At 43.1% G+C, this 19,824-nt stretch overlaps 1 protein-coding gene across 1 annotated transcript in view; it reads left to right on the top strand.

Moving 5' to 3' along the window:
* ERGIC1 (endoplasmic reticulum-golgi intermediate compartment (ERGIC) 1) overlaps positions 1-19,404 on the top strand; it is a 53,023-nt gene extending 33,619 nt beyond the window's left edge. The window contains exons 5-11 of the mRNA XM_009580044.1: positions 1,044-1,138; positions 1,758-1,882; positions 4,407-4,511; positions 8,444-8,504; positions 9,702-9,802; positions 12,540-12,662; positions 18,446-19,404. Coding sequence (XP_009578339.1) covers positions 1,044-1,138; positions 1,758-1,882; positions 4,407-4,511; positions 8,444-8,504; positions 9,702-9,802; positions 12,540-12,662; positions 18,446-18,553 — 718 coding nt within the window. The 3' untranslated portion in view covers positions 18,554-19,404. The remainder of the gene's footprint in view (positions 1-1,043; positions 1,139-1,757; positions 1,883-4,406; positions 4,512-8,443; positions 8,505-9,701; positions 9,803-12,539; positions 12,663-18,445) is intronic.
* Positions 19,405-19,824: the final 420 nt, after the last annotated feature.

The following is a 19,824-nucleotide window of genomic DNA, read 5'->3' as shown; positions in this document are numbered from 1 at the left end:
CTATAGCTTTATAATCTGTCTGACTGGAAGATAAATTGTCAAATCTTCTTATTTGATGAGGCTGAACAGTGTTGGACTTTGAGGGAGAAAGAGCTGCTAGGTAATCTCACCATCTTCTCGGTTCAGTGTGGTGAGTTTCCCTGGAGTGGATTCTCTAGGACCATTCAACTAATTCGGCTGTGCTTGCATTGGGTTTTTTTGGTTTACTTTTTACATGTCAGACAGATTGTATGTGCCAACAATAAATATTTATACTCTTGTATTTCTTCTACTCTATATCTGTATTTTGTCTTCTGTGAAATATGTGCCAGCACTGTGGGTGCTATGAAACAACATTACTCTTTGGGAGACTGTTGTATAGTGTGTTAGATCCTGCTGCCCAGGATGTTTCTTCCCATCTGTTCCTGGCTCAAATCCTCTTCTCAATTTTAGTCATTGCTTTTGGTTACCATTCATAGATTGAAATGAGATATTGAGGAGAGAGATACAAGTATGCTGTGCTGCCTTCTCTTGCTGCTGCTCTGTCAACTGGGTGGCAATAACAAAAGGCAATTAGTTACACAAATAAGCTTTCCTGTGGGATAGTTGAGAACGGTCTTTCTCTAAAACTATTTATGAAACAGATCGAAAGGCACATGCTTCCCTCTTTCCTGAAAGGAGTAACAGCCCAGGTATGCAGTGGGCTAGCATGCTCTGCCACCTCTTCAACATTAGTTCTTGTTTTGTATCACCTCTGGAAACTCAAGTCAGGGAAGGAGGCAGGAAGCATAAATCAGAGCAGGAATTTTGTTTTTCTGCTGGTGCAAGAGACTTGTTTAAAGCCTCCTGCACTTGCCAAGCAAGAAGTAAAATTAAGTCGTGATTTGCCCCCATGCAGTTGTGGAGGGCTTTGCCTGCTCTCTGTCTTGTAACTCCGCTGCAGTTGTCACTCAGTCAAACTCTCTGCTTCAAAGTCTCCTTTTTTCCCTTCCCATGCAAGTTGGTTTTTTTTCCTGTGGAAAGTAGTTATGTGCCTGAATCCACCTGTGTTTTCTGTCCTCCAGAGTTAATGAGCTCTACGTGGATGACCCAGACAAAGACAGTGGAGGTAAAATAGAAGTGAATCTTAACATCAGTTTGCCAAACCTGCATTGTGAATGTGAGTACCGCTTTTCACTTACCAGTTTTTCTTTGTATTTTAAGTAATACTTGAGATGGGCCCGAACTGGTGCAGTGGCCCTTCTTCTGTAACAGGGTGGATGGAGATGAAGTAGCTGCAGCTTTTGCCAGTACCCCATCGCTTTCTGTTCCAGGCCAGGACACCTGTTTTCTCGGACCCTGTGCTCGCTCTGTAGCCTGTGTTAGTGGCTGATCTCCCTCGCTGGCTTCTTTCTAAACTCATTTCCTTTTTTCACAGCAATCTTCTTTGTGTCTGGGAGCATTCGTAACTCTGAATGCACCAGCTAGTTGTTGGCTTTTCACAAATCACCTGCCTTGTCTACCTGAAGTTTTTCTATTTGCGTAACGGAGATTGCAGTCAGCTGGCAGGATATGGGAGGTACATTTGTGTCAAATAGGCTGTCTAAAAAGTTTGGTTACAAAGTTCTTTCTGAAGAGCTGGTATAACAATTAATATTTGACAAATGACAGTTTAGTCAAATGTCAGGAAAAAAGATGGGGATTTTTTCCCAGTAAAAGCAGTGCATGCTTTTCCTATGCAACCTTCCTGTTATTTCTTTTGTTTTGATTTTTTGTCTCCTCCCCTCCCACCCATGCAGTAGTTGGACTAGACATCCAAGATGAAATGGGAAGGCACGAAGTGGGTCATATTGACAACTCAATGAAGATACCTCTCAATAATGGGGATGGCTGCAGGTTTGAGGGCCATTTCAGCATCAACAAGGTGAGCAGGGATGACAGTGGGTGAGTGTGTGCTGGCTGGGGAAATGCTAGCAAGATCCATTTGTAAAATGCTCATGAAAATCTATGTGTCAGTGTCTCTCCTGTAAAGTGTACGTTCATGTCCCCAATCAGTGGTAAGGTTAAGTCTCTTGGTGCTGCAGAACAGTGTGGGGAGAGGAGGCTGCATAGTTAGACCCACAGAGAATGTGTTAGATCAGGCTTTTTCTTCGTTCTCCAAAACAGGTAATTGCGATAGCATTGCTTAACAGCAGAGAGCAGCTCTGTGTCGCAGCCAGTGCTGTCTCTTTCAGTGCAGCAGCCTAATGTTTAGGGATGTATGAACTCCCTACAAATGCCAAATGGCTTCTATGTTTACTCGTCACAACTTCTGCACCTCCAAAATGTGACTCACTATGCAAAGGTCTTTGGCAATGTCTCTATCCAAGTGCTCTTTTGTCTGAGAGCCGCAGAAAGACAGGAATGTTCCGTACTAGAGGGTGCCAGCGTAACAGAAGCGGCTCCGTGCTGAGATGTTTGGAATACACGCACGCGGCCTCTGCGCATGCTTTGTCGGGATGCTCCGCTTCTGTCTCAAAGAATGAAAACCCAGGCCTGGAGGAGGCTCCTCTCTGGGATGGGTGTGTTCAGAATTGAATAATCTTGCTATGTAATGCTGGAGATGACTAGCTGGGGTGGGGGGAGGCAGTGGTGGGGCCCACTGATGTCCTAAGAAGGACACACCCTTTATTCACGCCTCCTCATGTACCACAGGCTACAAAATCCTACTTCCTTCTTTTCCTCACAGGTCATGTTAAATCGCATCTAAAAATAACAGGCAGAACCTCTTACTGATTTTGTGGCATGGAAAGGATTAGGGACTTAAAAAGAGGACGTTTCTTTCCTCGCCCCTAAGCCACCAAGATTACTGGCAGCTGATAGCCCACAAAACTGGGAAAGGGCTTCTTGAAAGGTAGTTCTTGTTCTGTTAATTCCCAAAGCACAGAGCTGAAATACTTGGGGTTTTGTCTGCTAGATGTGGTGTGTTCTGCTCACAAAAGCAACTCAAAATGGGGTTGCTGTATGTGGCAGTGAGGAGCTCCCTTCACTGCTTAATCTGTGAAAGGCCACTAATTGCATTGTCTCATATAGTGGTTGGGACTGCTGTAGGAGGGAGGGGACCTGATCCAGGACTTCTGGCTCTGAAAACCTGAACCTCTCCTGTGTGAGCTGGAAGTCTGCAGTCCCTTGGCAGAAATTGTACAGGCTTCTATATGAGCTGGTATCTGGAGTGGGGCATGGCCAGGCTTTGAAACTTGACAAGGGTTGCACTTGGGTGTTATTCTCAAACCTGAAGAGGGAGGACAAGGTAATAGTGAGATGACTGTGTGTACTACTTACTGCAGAGTCTGCCACCCTGTTTACCGAGCTTGTGTATGACACAGCTTGTGTCCACACCTGAAAGTGTTCCCAGGAGTGCACTGCTGTTCCTCAAGTCATTTAAATTAGCTTTCCTGAAAGCACATGGAACCTGCATGTGGCCTCCCATGGCCCTGCTGGTGAGGTGTCTGTGCAGAGAGCACAATGGGCACTAGTTGTATAACCATCCTCCCACTCTTGTCTTAGGCCATGTCAGATTGCTCCTCAGTGTTGCTTAATTTCCCAACTTTTTCGCAATAGGAAAAAATTCTTGCACCCTCCATAACAGTGATTGAGCGGGATCTGCTGAAAGACTTCATGGAGTAGGGCTAGTGACCTGAAAATTGTATGCATGCTAGAGTGATCCCGTCAGAATGACACCAGTGTTCATTTTCCGTCTTGGAACTGAGTCCTTAGGTGAAATCTGTATTTTTCAGAACTTTGTATTTCCCTCTGTTTAAAAAATGAAAAAGAGAAAATCCTGTACTTGGAAGGGCTATTGCCAGGGCTCAGAGCTGAAGATCTAGCTTAGTTTGTATGGGAAGCCCCATTGGTTTTTGGTGGTTTTTTTCCTCTCTTTATATAAAACTCATTCTTATGCACAATATTCTCAAATGTAAGGTTGCTCGTGACCAGTACTACAATAAGAATATATCCACAGCTTTCTTGGGTTGTTCTGCAGCAGTGGGCCCATTTACAAATGCGAGATGTGGGAGTAAAACGTTAAGCAAGTGTTTGTTGCCTGTCAGAGACATGAATCTTATTTTAATAGGGATGAAAGACATAGCCTTAAGTATTAGGAATCCCTAAAGTTGGGAGTGATCCACTCATCACCTCCTAGTCAGCAGCAGTAGCAATGTGAGGGTGCCAGACTCCTGGGCTGCGGGATGTAACCGATCTCCGCTCTGTATGCAGTATGGTGGTGTTGGTCAAGTGCAGGAAGGTATGTCAGAGCCTTTCTCTGATGTGCCAGAGGTTGTCCACTGCTAAGTAGATACAGCCTGCCAGGCTGGATGGATCCAGGCATTTCCGCTTCATATCACAGAGCCTAGCAATGCCTTGAGGGATAAAATGTGAAATGCTGTCTTCCTTGTCTTGACTAATTTTAGGTCCCTGGTAACTTTCACGTGTCAACGCACAGTGCCACTGCGCAGCCTCAGAATCCTGACATGACTCACATCATCCACAAGCTCTCATTTGGGGACAAGTTACAGGTGAGTTCTCTTCCCTGAAAATTCCCTGGCTCTAGGGGAATGAATGCAATGAGAGTGACTATAGATGCTTTGACTTTATGGAAGGGCCATGTACAGTGTGGGGAGGACATAAGAAAGGACTGCCTGGGTAAGCAAGCCCATCCCTTGCATTCATGCAATGTACACTCAGTCCGGAAGAGTTTGCAAACTGTTTACATGCCGCCACTTCAGGAAGGAGCAGTGTTCAGTCATAGAGTAACTTTGCTGTTTTCATCTGAAACTGAAAGTGCTTTTGGAAAACTATGTGGCTATCTTCCTGCAGGGAGTAGAAATGAGGATTCATGGCTTTGCAAAATCCTATGCAGTACTGTTTTCAGTATTAATACAGCACACAAATCTTGACTGCCTTTGCAGAGGAGCAGTGAGTATACTAAGGGAAGATGTGTGCTCTCTACTGTCTTTACCATGGCACCAGTCAAGTTCCTTTTTAATTCACTTCACAGTACTTGTATAGCAGACACCTATTAGTCAAATTTGTTCTACGAAACACAAGTTAGGCTTAGAACTGCCAGTTCCCTGCTGGGAAGAAGCTGAATGTGTGCACTTGCCCAGTGGATAGAGTTTCACCAGGTGTTCCAAGTTATGTAATAATTCCGGATTTCTCAATAAGGACAGATTACAGCACTTCTCTACCCTACTTCCAAGGAGCTAGCATCATAGGTGGGAGTTATATATGTGCACACCCAGTTTGCGACTCACCCTAAACATTGCTTACCCATAGTCTCTCTGTAATCTTCTTTCCTCAGCACAGACGTCTCATTAGTCTGCTTCTTGTACACCCACTTCCAAAACCCTTTTTCATGCTAACAAGTCTAAGCGTTGCTTTGTAGTCTTCTGATTCTGCTCCCGGCTTCTTTTAGGAAATATCTTGTGTGGGAACGCTGAAATATTAGCATATAAATAAGCTTGGCTTAATGTCTGTAAAGCACACTGAGATTATGAAAAATATGAGGTAAGTGCTAATAGGGAGTTCTGCAGTTTGCGTGGGAAATCAGTGCTCTAAGGTAGCGTTCCCATTGTTTTATCATCGAGTCTTTGAGTAATGGAGCTGAAGTGCGAATCAGCATGAATGATATGAGAAGCCTGGACAGTTGGGAGCAAAGGAGCAAGCGTCTTCAGTTCTGGTGGTGAGAAACCTGTCTAGCAAACATGTAGTTGGCTCCTGATTTGGACAGGTTCTGATTAGTATTTTCAAAGTTCAAAATAACTGCTCATCATCTCCATACACAAGAACGGAGCATGTAGGTGCTGCTGATCCTGTAGGCAAACATGAGTTCAAGAGCACAAATTAAAGAAGGATATGTTCACTAAACAGATGCTACCAAGACTCAGCAAGCAGTGTAGAGAGCCAGCAAGTATGGAGAGCTTTAAATCTATCTCGATACACCTTTGAATATTTTGGGTTGTCTCCACCTGCTTTGATGTAATATATGCTCATATTTCTTAAAGAGCTTCTCATTCGCTTGTGTCGTGTGCTGGGATTTGGTTCTTTGTAGGTTGTTACCAACTCTGTCAGAATGATCCACTAAGGTGCATGCTGTGTTCTCCAGAAAAAACAGTCTGTTTGAAATAAAGATTTAAATCTTGTCTGGCATTGAATGAGTTTCAGTTCTTCAACAGTAGTTCATGCACAATAGTGGCAGACTTTGTAGATTTTTCCCTCGTGTAGATGAGACCAAAATTCAAACCACTGAGGTTCTTGCATGTCAGGTAACCCAGTAAAGAAAGAGATGTGGAAAGTAGGAGATTATACGTTTTTAATCATAGAATTCTCTTGAGTGCTAGATCATGGTGTTGAATAATCCTAGTTTTAACCTTGTGAGAGGTCCTGTCTTCACTTGATAGTTGCAAGGTTGGAAGTTGTTTTAGCCTGCTGTTGGACTCTGAGTTATATGTCCAGTTATATGTCTTTGTGTGTGTTTGTAGATGTTAAAGCCCAGGGTGTTCAAGGCCCTGGCAAGCATATTTTTGAGGTCTGTGTTGCAGGAGAATAAAGTGTTGGCACTGTTAAACCACTGACTAGCCTCCTGTGCCACTACTCCAAGCATTAGATTTGGTCTTGGTAGTGCAGGACAGTCCTGAGAGCGTCTGGCTAAACAGGCTTGCTTAAGTTCTCTGTTGCAAAGCAATTTTGTTACTGTGGCCAAAAGCTTACTCTTTGTTGAAGTCCCTCGAGGTACTTAACAAGGTACAAACAAGTATGTTCCCCCAAGGAACACACCTGTGCACTTTGTAGAGCAGAGATTAATTAGCAATCTACGGACAGCAAGTATTGTAATGGGAGTCCAGAATATTCCACAAGGAGAATCATGGTAAAACATCAGACCGGGAATTACAAACGCCATCTGTGTTGCAGCACAAGAGAGGCAGATGCACCAAAGTACCTGATGGCACAGAAACAGGCAGTTGTGGAGATGTCTGATGGCTTTGTCTATGTGGAAGCTCTGTAACTCGCAGCTTTGCAAACTGTGTAGAGAGATGCAGAGCAGACAACTTTTATGTATAAATAGAAGTGTGGATGCTGGGGAGCGAAGGACAAGAATGTAAGTCCAAATATACAGGTACCTCACAGGATAGGTACAGTTGTTTGCTGAGTAACCACTCAGATATTTACTGTTAGAGTGTTTGAAGTGGACCTTAACATTTCTGGCCCAGGTATGCTATAACAGACTTATTTCTCAGCTGTATCAAGAATGGAACATAATACTGTAGCCCAGTCCAGGGACTTTTCTTTCTTCATATGCTTTTTACAATGAGTAAAGAATATGTACAGTCTGCATGTGTGGTTCAGAAATGGTTGCTGTCGTGTAAAATACTTGAAATGCCGGCAGACTGAAAGGCTGAAGGTTCAGCTGTTGCTTTTGCTCTGTGCTTGTGACCAGCACGTTGCAGTTGAACTTGCTGATGATTTTGTCTCTGTAGAATTTCCTTTCTCGGGAGAGAAACGGATTCAGTTGTGGCTTCCTCCAAACCATCATCCTCTCCGTAGCATTCAGAATAGGGAAACGGCCATTAGGATGAGACAAATACATCCACGTGCTATCAGTTGTTGGGAGGGTCTGGGAATGAGATTGCATTGCTCTGTTAGTGAGGTGAAACTGTCACGCGCATGACCAAATACCCTGTTGCCTGGCTTAAGGTCAGGAATTTCTAGGTTGTGGAGTTATTTGTCCTTTCTGTATAGCTTATTGTACATTATGTGAATGATGCAACCTCTAATCTACAGCTGTTGCTGTGGGGTTTTCCCTGTCTAGAGAGGTCACAAATTGATTATGCTGTTGGTGGACATCAGACTCCAGATCATAGTATGTGGAAGGCATGGGACGGAAATCCTGTTATTCTGGGCAAACAGATACTTGCATGCCTGGGACCAGCTGCAGGAAAAGCTGAATGGATGGCAGTGTTGGCATGTGTCCTTCCCATCTCCAAGGGCATGGTGTGTGTGATGTGAAAGCTGGGCTAATAAGTTAAAGCTGTACAAGCCCAACTGCTCTGACATGAGCTACCTTTACAGGAGAACTCTTGAGTTTTAACCCATTTGTTTCCCTTTCAGCCTGATAAATTAATTTCACAGTTAACTATGCAAAGCTCTTAGGAAATATCTCACAATGAAATTTCACAACTGGCCTCTTCCAACTGCAATTCCTTTAGCTTTGGAGTGGTTTTGGAGTTTCATCTTGTAAGACGTTGTGAAATCAGCTTTTTTACTTGGAACCAACCTCTGTGGTAATGGTCACTGAAAGATATTTCAAGTCATCTTTTACTGGGTTGAGGCTTTGTTTTCGGAAAGGTTGAATCAGGCTGATCTCCTTGTTACAGGATAGGATAGGGAAGCAAAGGTCAAGAGTAGCAAGTCAGAGCATAGTTTTTTCATACGTCTTTTTGCTTTCCAGGTCCATAACGTTCATGGAGCATTCAATGCCTTGGAGGGAGCAGACAAACTCAGCTCAAATCGTACGTATTCTTGGTGATTAAAGGTCTTAGTCACCCTCTGCAGGGGGGAAAACAGGGCCATTCATGCAACACTGGTGTATCCAGAAGTCTTTAATCTGCCTCTTTAACCAAAATGATCCAGACATTGCTAACTGACATTTCCATTTTCTCCAGTACCATAGAGAAGTCTTAGCCCAAAAGGTCCTTTGCAGCCCTTCTGCAGCCTGGACATTGTCTCCAGCTCTGTTATGATCGTTATGACCGACTCGGAGTTACTGAGTTTTTTATCCATATCCTATTCCTACAGCTTCCCTTTGTTGCTGTCACCACCACCAGAACTTTTCCTTGTTCTTGTGTTGCAAGTTAGCTCTTACCTTAAATTCTACCCTGTGGCTGGATGACCAGCAACACAAAAAGAAATTTCCAGTGCATGCTACAATTCAGCGTAGTTTTTCTCCTTCGAGTGTTCAGGCTCCCGCAGGATATCAGTCTTGTCCACTTCTTGGAACAAAATTTCTATGGCTGTTCCTGAAGCTAGACAATTGTGTTTTGGTTTGCTTTTTTTTTTTCCTCCAGGAGCCAAATGTCATTGTGTTACTCTTGGCCAAAGGATCTTGCAGAGAAATCATTTAGAATTCTGTTTTAGAACTGTTTCAGCAGATACAAAAAATGGCACAAGCCATTTAAATAATAAAAAAATGAATTAATAATTGTTAAGCAGCTGTAGGAGAAGGAAGAAGAGAAAGAAAGAAAGATGGGTGCACAAGGAATGGGACTACACAGGTTGTGATGCCTCAGCTTTTTCTGTCAAAACAAGCTCAGTGAGCTGCAGCTCTAACCTTAGCTAGTTTTTGATTTAACCGGGACAGCTTTTTGTGGTGTTGATAAGTCTTATCATTTATAGCTGCAAGCAGTTAGGAAGGTTCAAGTGACCCAAACTCATCTCCTTGGGTCGTGGTGCTGCAGAAGTCTTAGAATGGTGGGCAGGTTCTGGTGTCATCCGAGTACCTTACAAAGTTTTGTACAAAGGACATACATGTAGGATGTGAAATTGTCACTTTGTCACAGAACCCGAGGTGAGGAGGAGGGAGATACCTTTTCTGTGACTGACTTGTTTTAGTTGATTTCGCACGTTTACTTTGAAATGTTATGTAGGCTGTGATTCCTTTCTCTGAGTGCTAACTTACACTTTCCTTTCCTCTCCTCTCCTGAGTGCAGCTCTTGCATCTCATGATTACATATTGAAGATAGTCCCGACGGTGTACGAAGACATGAGCGGCAAGCAGCGATACTCATACCAATATACTGTAGCAAATAAGGTAAAGCAGCAGGTAGTTCTCAGAGAAGCTCCCCATTGCAGCCCAGTGGATGCATGGAGGATCTTCAGTCGTCATTCCTCCTCCCTCTTGCTCCTCTGCTCTGCAGCCGTGTATATTTGTCTGTAGGTGCGCAGTAGCCTCTACTGGGAGAAGGAGGAACTGAAGCTCTTCAGACTGGGCCTTCCTGTTGCTCCTGGTGCTGGCATTTGCTAGGGTTGGGATTGGGAGGGCTTGTCAGAGCAGGTGGTGGTATTGTTTTAATTCTAGAGAAAGGTATTTTTACTCCTGACTTTCTCATACATCAGTTTACCTGATCTAGATTTCTATAAATTGTGTGGAAGGTTTTTACATGCTGCAGGAGCTCTTCTGATTTGTGTCAAGATGCATCTGGATGGAAACTGCAATCCAACTGAACATACCAAACAGCACTTATATGGTTTTATTAATAAAACAGTCTCAATTGTGATGAATATATCAGACAAATAAGTTAACAGAGTTTTTAGCTTTTTACAAATGTTGATTTCAGATATTAAGCCACCGAACCTGCAGCAGCAAGTATGTACTGGTTGACTATTTCACAGTGCCTACTTTATTATAGTGGATTACGGTAGTTATTGTAACTTTATAATTCTTAAATTAATTTACATTGAATGTGAAAATATTTGTATTTTAATAATATAATGTATTGAACTTTAAAAAAAAAAAAAGACCCTATTTACTTTTTAAGGTAAAAAGCCTCTTTCAGTTTAAAATTATTTGCCAGTCAGGTGCTAAGTGAAAGTCCAGAATCTGTTTATAATATTTAATTACTGCTAGTTTGCCATAACTGAGAGTCAACCATGCACTCTCATGGACTATTTCTCAGATTAACATTCCTGTCTAGTGACTTTTGGGCTTACTTTCATAGTGTGTCCCAATGATTTGGATGTCTCTCTCTATTCAGATTACAATGTATTTGTTCTGCTTAATGTCACAACTGTTGTTCTGATAAGACTCTTGCGACGCAAGTTCTGAAAGTAATTTGGAAAATAGACAGCAGGAGCTTTTGACACTTCTGAGAGCAAATGGAGGCGTTCGGCCAAGACTGACTCATTAGGGCAGGATCGCTGGTGGGGAAAAGGGGAGAGGAAGGAAAAAATGAGGTCAGTTCTATCAAAACTGAAGTGCAGAGAAACAGTGCTGCCTCTGCGTTTTCTTCTCATTAAAAATAAAAATTCTCTTATCGGTGCTTTAGTCCTTGACTCCCATACTGATCGGTGGGAAACAGAAATCGGAAGCCATTGGAATAGCCTGGCACAGATTGACTAGTATGAAGAGATTAATAGTGTCTTAAGTGTGGACTGTCTGTCTCCTCTCCCCTTTTACCTCCTAGACCCTCTGTTTCCTCACTTCCCCAGATAGCCACTCTCCCAAGATACGCTGCAGAACTTCTGCAATGAATGCTCTGAAAATATTATGACTAGGGATTTCAGCCGCATTCTGCTTCTCTTGTCATGCATGGAGAAAAACCTGAATAGAGGGAAATTTGGGATTTATATGAGATTAATGAAGGAGATAGATGCTGTTTCACTAGCTCCCTCTGAGCTCACAGAGAGTAAAATTATCTTTTTTGTATCATGCTCATGGGTGTCCTATTGCTTGTCCTTTCTTCATCTTTCTAAAGTATATGAGGTTGTCTTTGCCTCTGCCTGAAGGAGAATTAAAACAGAAGAGGTCATCTGAGTTGGCAGGCATGTCGTAGGGCTACAGAAGGGAAGAGCAGCTGGGGTACAGAGGCAGCGTGTGCCATGCTGGTCCTGATGGCTCTCCTTAGGTTGCTGAGTCCCCAGCCTGCTTTTCTTTGCTTTTTCTTCAGTCTGTCAAGGTAAATGTCCTGATCCTTGAGACTTGATATATATTTCCACTGAGAGCACAGCCAAAACACTAGCTCAAAAAGATGTGACTTTTGATGCTAAGTTGATGTTAGTATCTGTTCTACATTGGCATTGTGCAGTATGTCTTGCTGGGGTGTTGTCCTATGGCTGATTGATTGCACTGTACCTGTTACTAAAGGAACGCCTTAAAGGAGATTATCACTGGCAATCTGAAGATGTCTCTCCTGAACAAGCTTGAACCTTTGCCAATAATTTTCTGTATACAGTTTCATTTTGGCTTTCAGCATGATTTTTAAACATGGTTTAAACATGGCTCTATATGATTCATACTTAATGGACAAAGCATTGACATTGTCGGTCCCAGTGCGAACGGGGCCTCACAGGCGGGAGCTGCTGCTCGCTGTTCTGAGTGCATGGATAAGAAGGGATTTTCAGGTTCTTGCAAACTAAATTCTGTTTGTTTGATGAATATCCCACTATACGATTTACATACTGACAGTACAAAAACTTCGCCTGCAACCACTTAGAGACTGCTTGTATTTAAATAGAACAGATCTAAGTTAGAGAAATCAATGACAGCCTTTCTGTTTACTTCTGTAACTTTGAATGAAGGTGAGAGTAAGCACCATCACTCTCTGTTCCCAGCCATATCATTATCAGACTGTAAAGAAATTATTTTCCTATTTGATAAGGGTGGGGGGTGAGCAGTCATACAGGAATTAACTGTTTGCTTCTTTCAGTCTGATCATTAGTAGATAACAGTGGAGTAAGGGATAGACCCACAGAAGCAGTTTTAATGCAGACTGTGTCTGGAAGGAGATTGCTCACATTTTCTGCTATTTTTCCCCTACTTTCTTTTCTAGGAGTATGTAGCCTACAGTCACACTGGCCGTATTATCCCAGCTATCTGGTTTCGTTACGATTTGAGTCCCATCACAGTGAAATACACAGAGAGGCGACAGCCTTTGTACAGGTTTATCACATCGGTGAGTTACTCTAAACCTCTAATTCTCCTTTCTCCTGCCTGCCTCTCATTTCTCTTGTGAGCGTTTCTCATCCAGAAGAATTGAGTTTCTGCTTCAGAGCATTGTGACATAATTGAAATAAAGGAGCACATCACTGCAATTGTACTGAAGTGTAAGTGAGGTAACTGGTAAGCCCTATGCTCTGACAATTTGATTTAATAGCTAGGCACAAGAAGAAAGAAAATTATCCTATTCCAGAAGTGCCAAACTCTGTCTAGGCAGGATGGGCACTATTGCAGCATGTCAGAAACTTGGAAGTAAAGCTAATGTGGTATGCAGTAAAGCATGCGGCAATAAACCGTCTCTCTAATGATGAGATCTAACTTGCAGAGAATGCAGGGCAGTTGTTTTATTCAGTGCTGCTGCTTGGCTTAATATGGGTATGCCAGTTCCAGGCATTTACTCCTGGGTAGAAGTGGAGAAGAGCTGCATTATCAAATTCCAGAGGTGTTTTCCTGACAAGTTATATTTTGATCTCCAGATAACATCCTGCAGTACTGATCTCAGCATCTATAACAAAGCTGTACTGTCCAAACTGCCAGTTAGGCAAAGAGCTATTTAAAGATCTTCCAGAACTTTAAGAAATGTATCCTGAAGGAGTTGGCTTAAAATTTAAGCTGCAGTCTGCTGTGCCAGTGAGGCATGGTAGAATGTGAAGTAGTTGATAAATAGGCTGGAATGAAGACCTCAGATTTTGATTTTTAAACTGTTTGAATATTTTAATTGGAAGTAACATAAACAGTGTGGCTGTGTTGCACTTGAAGATTTTGATTTTGCAGCTTCTGATAAACACCAAGTTCCCTTCACTTAGCTTCAGAAATGCATGTGATTTCTAGGATACACAAATACCAAGACAAAGGGGCTTGAAGTAAAATCTAAATGTCGTGGTTTAAGACCTTCTCTTCTTAGCACATCTGTTTGGTTTCAAAACATAATCCTAAAAAAGGTCAAACATCAGCATTTTATGACTTCGCATCTCTCTAACAATATGCTCTCATACGCATAGGTTTCTTACACATCTTGTTGGGGATGAGGGTGTGGAGTTAATGGGAAACAGTGCTTGGAAAGGCTTGATAGCTGGCATTATTCTTTGTCATGTCTGTTGCTTACATTGATTTACTATTAATATGCCATTGTATGCATATAAATAGCATCTTTGTGGAATTTGATACTGTGCTTCAGAATTTACATAAGGAGTCCACAGGAGAGGCTTTCCTCACTGATTGCCACAATGACCTTTTGGATTTGAGATGGCCCTAGCTAGAATTTTGCCTGATTCTGTCTGTAAAGTTAGCCAAGCACATGCTGGCTGCTAGACTGCTGAAGAAGAGTTTTACAATGGATTTTTGTCTACTTTGTTTGGTCTTATAAATGGCTGTAGTCTCAAACAGCTCACTTGGAGCCATTCCAATTGAACGTCCTTCCGATGGAGATGTGTGGATGACGCTGATATCTGCAGTAGCTGTTAGTACGTCAGGCAGGTGTGCCATACCCTTTTCAGACGTGCCTGACTTAGAGGCAGATCCTTGTTAGAGATGCTATACTGTGGCTATCGGTCTGGACCATCTGGCCCTGGTAGAGATGACCTGCTCTTGCTCACTTTTAGGCTAGGAATGTTTTCCAGCAGGGCAGCCTTGGCTGTGTATGTACTTTAAGTTTTACAGCGTTCAAGGTGGCATTGAAAAGGTTGGAAGGGGGGAGCAGTGCTGCGGAGGATCAAAACACCTTTTGTCCTAGGTTTCCTTGCCCTGTTTTGATGACGTGATCTGTTCCATTGTCCTTTCCGCTGCTTTAGCCCCTTCCTGTATCTCCAGCGTGGCCTTTTGCATCACAGTTGCTCTGGAGACCAGTTAGTGATAATCAGCACTGGGCTGAGGTCCAGACAGAGATTGTGCTGGGGCATCTGGAGTCGTTGCCGTATGGGCTGGCCATGGAAAGCATCAGCTTTTTCTGAGCAGCAGCTGCTTAATTTAAAAACCACAAGAGGGGCTGTAGGGTAGGGGGGGGATCACCTGCAACTCCTGTTAGTGAGCAGATTGTTTACTACGGCACCCATGTGGCTTTCAGTAAATTTAAATGTGTCCCGGGGATAAGGGAGGATCCTGTGGGCTTGAAAGAGACTTTAGCAGTTAGAGATGTGACGCTGTGGCTAAGTGTGGCTGCCTGTCACGGGAAACGGTATCCATGTTGGAGGGAAGGATATGCTGTGGAGGGACAACCCAGATGGGAGAGGGGTGTTGGCTGTTCAGCAGAGAGCCAAAGGAATCTCATTCTGCTGCTGGGAAGGTTATCTGATGCTCTTTGTTAGTAATGAGTTTGCCCCCAAAAAACTTCAGCGCTGCTAAGGGCAGCATTATAGCACTATAGCAGTGTTCCCAGGTCTTCTGTGTTCCCGACGGACCCTCTCTAACTCATGCCTGCTCCGTGGGTTTTTGTGGTGTGAAGAATTATCCTAATTTTCTGTACCATGTGAGAGGTGCTTCCTGCGCAGGACAAAAGGTATTGGTTTAGCATAGATTTTACTTTACATGTCACGCTTCAAAAAATTCAGTACTAAATAAGATTTTCTGTTGCTTGTGGGTCAGTGCAGCCACTGTTAACTGTGCTGTGAATTTGCCATGGATCCTGGGGTTAACCACAGATACCTGGCACAGTGTTAAACACAATAGGTTTTGCCTGTTAAACTGTACTGCTTAAAATCAAGGCATCTCCCCATAAAGAGAAGCCATTCATGGCCTCGTGGTTGAGGTTATGGAGCAAGGGGGAAAGTTTCACTGCTGAAAATTTATGAGTTCCTCTAAGTGGCCAAACTGAAAGAAGGTTTTATCATGAGGTCAGTCTAAGGGCTGGGAGGAGAGAGCAGGCAGAAAACAAGCCAAAGTTCTTGGTGAAGCATTCAAAATCCAAAGAAAATAATAGAATTTTTTTTCCTGATATGAGAGGACTCATCTGCTCTCTAGGTATGAAAAAAATTAAACTGGAAATAATAAGGGGAAAAATGGCTGCAGTGAGAATTATTTCAGCCGTGGGACCTGTTACTGACAGGTATCATAGACTCAGTCCTGTGGCGTTTTAAAAACTAAGACAGCATTGTTCTACAAGATGTGCTGCAGGTCATCCAGAAATCTCCGAGTGGGATTCTGCAGCTTACCTTATTAGGAATTAGCTGGGGGTCCTACTGGTCCCCTCTGTCCTTAAAAGTAATTTTCAGATTTTAGGACATCCCAGAGGTCCACACTCACGTATCTGACACTTGCCTTTCTGTCATTTTCCTTGCAGCCTTGCCTCCTCCTATATATCTGCTTGTGTTTTCCTTTAGACTTCAGTCTGCATCCCAACCACTAACCTATAATCGTATTCTGTTCAAAACCCTGATGCGTACCCCACATTGCATGGTCTCTCACTGCTGTCATTATTACACTTCTATATTCCTTTTCCTTCCTTTTTTAATGGTTGGGCCTGAGTCAAACTGTAACCTCATGGAGCCAAACACAGATCATTCCCGGTATAAAACTCCATTAAATACAAATAAGTGCATGATGCCTAACTTCCTTCAGTGGTGCTAAGGATCAGCACTCCATAAGTATTAGAACTGTAATGATAAAGAAACGCGGTGGTGCAGCTTCTGTGCAGACCTAGAGACCAACCCTGGTGCTGCCTTTTTGTTGTGACAAAAAAACAAGAGGGCTGTGTGCGTGCTGGGAGGCAGGCTCCAAGCAAATACCAGGTGTGTGTGACTCATAAACACTCAGCACTACAGAGCTGTGCAGATGAATATATATTTTTTTCTATTCCCCACTCCCTTCCACTGCTGCACTGAAATCAGATTTTCCTACCATATGATGCAAAATCTTAGTGTTGGACGGTTTTTCTGTTTGCGGTGTAACATCTCCTGTCAGCTGAGCTGCTGTGGACTGAAATAACCCAACACCATTGCGGTCATTTTCCCTGAAAAGTCACCCTGCGTCATGCTCCGAGGGATAGCAAGGAGGGGGGCACAGAGGGCAGGAGCTGGACTCGTCCCCTAAATATACTGACTTTGCCTCAGGCTGGTGCTCTGGTTTTTGAAGCCTTTATCTGCTGGAATGCCAACTGTCCTGCAAAAGCCACGTTTACTGCAGCTCCTCATTTCACCGAGCTCACTAAACGCATCTATCCTGGTTATAAATACGAATGTAAATGAGTGCTTTATTTCTTGCTGCCTTTGCTCACTATTAATGAGCTGTTTGTTCTGTTGCCACCGCTAACCCCCTGCTGAGCAGAACGCTGCTGCTCTTATGTTACTTTTTTGTCTGTAACTTTGTGGGCTGTAGTGCTGTGTGGGAGAACAGACATGGCACGGTAGGTCTGGTGTGGCACCGGTTCCCTTTGTGTCAGTTGTATTGCATCTCCCTGACACCCTGCTACATTGGCTTACGGATTTTGGGTTCCTCTCTCTTGGCTTCTAGCTCACAGCAAAATCCCCCTTTTCCTAGGCAGGCCCTTCTCAGAACATAAGCACTGTATCTTGTCCCCTTCTCACTGACCTGGTGTCTCTTCTCAGAGCCACCTAATCCTATGCAATGTAAAAGACCAAATTAAAGCACAACGCAGTTATGAAGTCAAAAATGTGGGAGTTAGGAAATGCCAGGTCCTGTGTAATTATAACTTGGCTGTTAAATGTTATTAGGTTACATTATTGTGTATCATACTTTCCGTGTGAACCCTGCCTTGTGCAGAGCGCGGGGTGGGGTGGCACCCTGTGAGCAGCGTTTCTTCCCATCCTACGGTATTTGACTGCTGCCTTGTTACTAGCAGGTGGTTTGTATTAATCCGGTCCTGAGTACAAGTCTCATGTTTCCACAAGGACTCTGAGACAGCTTTTGTAATGGTATCGAACCCTTCAAATGTGTTTTCCTTCGCGGTTTCTCTGGGAGGCAAGTTTGGCGTTGTCCCCATTTCGTACGTAAGGGAATTGAAGCAACGTGTTGCAAAGTCCATAACTGGTGCCCCCTGGTTTTGGGTGCTCCAAGCCAAAGTACCTTTGTCAGAATACTTTTGTGTTTTTCTAGCACTTGAGAACAGAGATAGGTTGTTATGCTAATCAGGAGATTAATTTTTTCCCTAAGTCTGTTCTTGAAAGTGATTATGTGTTTTTACTGATGTTTAAATAATTCAACCTGAGACATCTTGCATGGAAAACTTTGGCCCACAACGAGTTAAGTAGGCAGTGCTTTTGTAAGCAGCCCTTGTAATGGAAAGTGTTAGACAGACTTAGCTGTAGGTGTCACTGGTAGCTAGGTTTCTCTGTTAGTCACTGTCCTTCACACGCTATTTATGTGTCTTTTGCCTGTTTGCAAATACTGTATCTTGTGAAATAGGGAAAAGACTACAAGGCCGTGGTATTTATAATAGAAAACAGTAGTAGGAAGATATGAGCAATACAGAGCTTCTAGAAAGCTTTGTTAGGTGGAGTTTAGCCCAGAAAGGAACAGCATTCATGCTGTAGGCTCCTAGGAACTGAGATTTATGATTGGCTCAGGCTATGATGAGTTCAGGATAGCACTAAGTTATTCCACTGTAAGGAATGGTTTTCCTGAATGATTGTCATGTAATTATGTCCCCAGTACTGTTACCCAGTTCTTACTATGCTTCCAGAAAATACCCTAGCAGTAGGCAATAATATCTTCCCCCCGCCAGTTTCCAGCTGTGTAAAATTTTCCCTCATCACTGACAAACCTGTTTCCTCTCTCCGTACATTTCAGATATGCGCCATCATTGGCGGAACATTTACTGTAGCTGGGATCCTCGACTCCTGCATTTTCACAGCATCAGAGGCCTGGAAGAAGATCCAGCTGGGGAAAATGCAGTAGCGGTGAAACTCTACCCTAGTCTCCAAGGACAGGAGCAAAGATTGAGAAATCTACCACTACCTGTTTTTGTCTTTATTTTCTATTTGATTGAATCAGTAAGTTTTTCTCTAAATCAGGCTGTTCAGTGAAGACGTCTTCAACAAATCAAAGAAATCTCCATGCATTTCAGAGCTCTGAGAGTGAAAAATCAATGGAATCAGGGCGTGGATTTCAATTCTCTCCCCCCAGAAAGAGAGGTTGAAATGCCATATATGAAATACACCGTCAGATCTATGTAAGGATGACAGTCTGTTCTCTGGGGGGTTCCTAAGGCAGTGTACAAACTAGGTAGTAGATTGCAAAGAGTTGAGCTGTCTTGTGGCACTTTTTGGAATTCTGTTGGGTTTGCATGATTAGACAATCGACTTTTGTATAAGGCAAAATTATACATTAGGAAGAAATTCCACCCGTGGTGCCAAAAAGGTGATGTATCTGTTGGAGAGGAATGGAAAGTGTTAGTCCCCGTAGCAAACTTTAGAGACAGAGGGCAGAAATAACATCAAAAAATGTTTTGTGCTTTTATTGAAAGCTCTTTTGTTCAGATATGACCTTTCTAATGAAATGTGCAAACGAGAAGAGGAAGCCTTCCCGCAGCTACTTTTTCCTGGGTAATCTGTGATCCAGGCAGTGGAGGGCCTTTCTTTTACTCTGGATGTAAAAGTGGTTTCATTTCTTCCCAGAAACTGAATATCCAGTCTTGTGTTTACAGGTGGCATGAAGTAAAAACCAAACTGAACAACACAGTTTTATGTGGCCTTTGCTTTGAAAGGGAATAGTTGTCTTTACAGCATTAGCTTTTATTCTTTCTTACGTTTTTTAAACACAGACCACCCAACAGTCTGGATTCTGCACTTCTGCTTTATTATTATTGTTGTTATTTTGAAAAGGGGTTGTATATTCTATGTGTTCAGAAAAATGGTGCAGTCTTCTGAGTGGGTGATGAGCACAGCTTACTGTCTTGCTTTGTGTGTGTGTATTGAATACACCTGTCAAACACAGGAAGTCTGTCTTTTCAGGGTTTAAGGTGCCTCCCTTTTCCTTTAAAATTCAGTCAGGCATCTTTTCTGAGCCCTAGACTGACACTGTTCACCCACAGGTACACCAGTAGCAGGGCAGGCATTCACGCAAGCTGGCCCCTGCTAGTAGTTGTTTTGGTTTATTCCTTAAAATGGTACCTGAGCTTCCATGCCCATTCATTCAAGCCTTGTCTTCTGGGGCCTCCAGTAAATGGA

The sequence above is a fragment of the Fulmarus glacialis genome, unplaced genomic scaffold (genome assembly GCF_000690835.1).
Source record: "Fulmarus glacialis isolate BGI_N327 unplaced genomic scaffold, ASM69083v1 scaffold796, whole genome shotgun sequence".
Taxonomy (NCBI): Eukaryota; Metazoa; Chordata; class Aves; order Procellariiformes; family Procellariidae; genus Fulmarus; species Fulmarus glacialis.
This window is presented reverse-complemented; position numbering and strand designations above follow the sequence as displayed.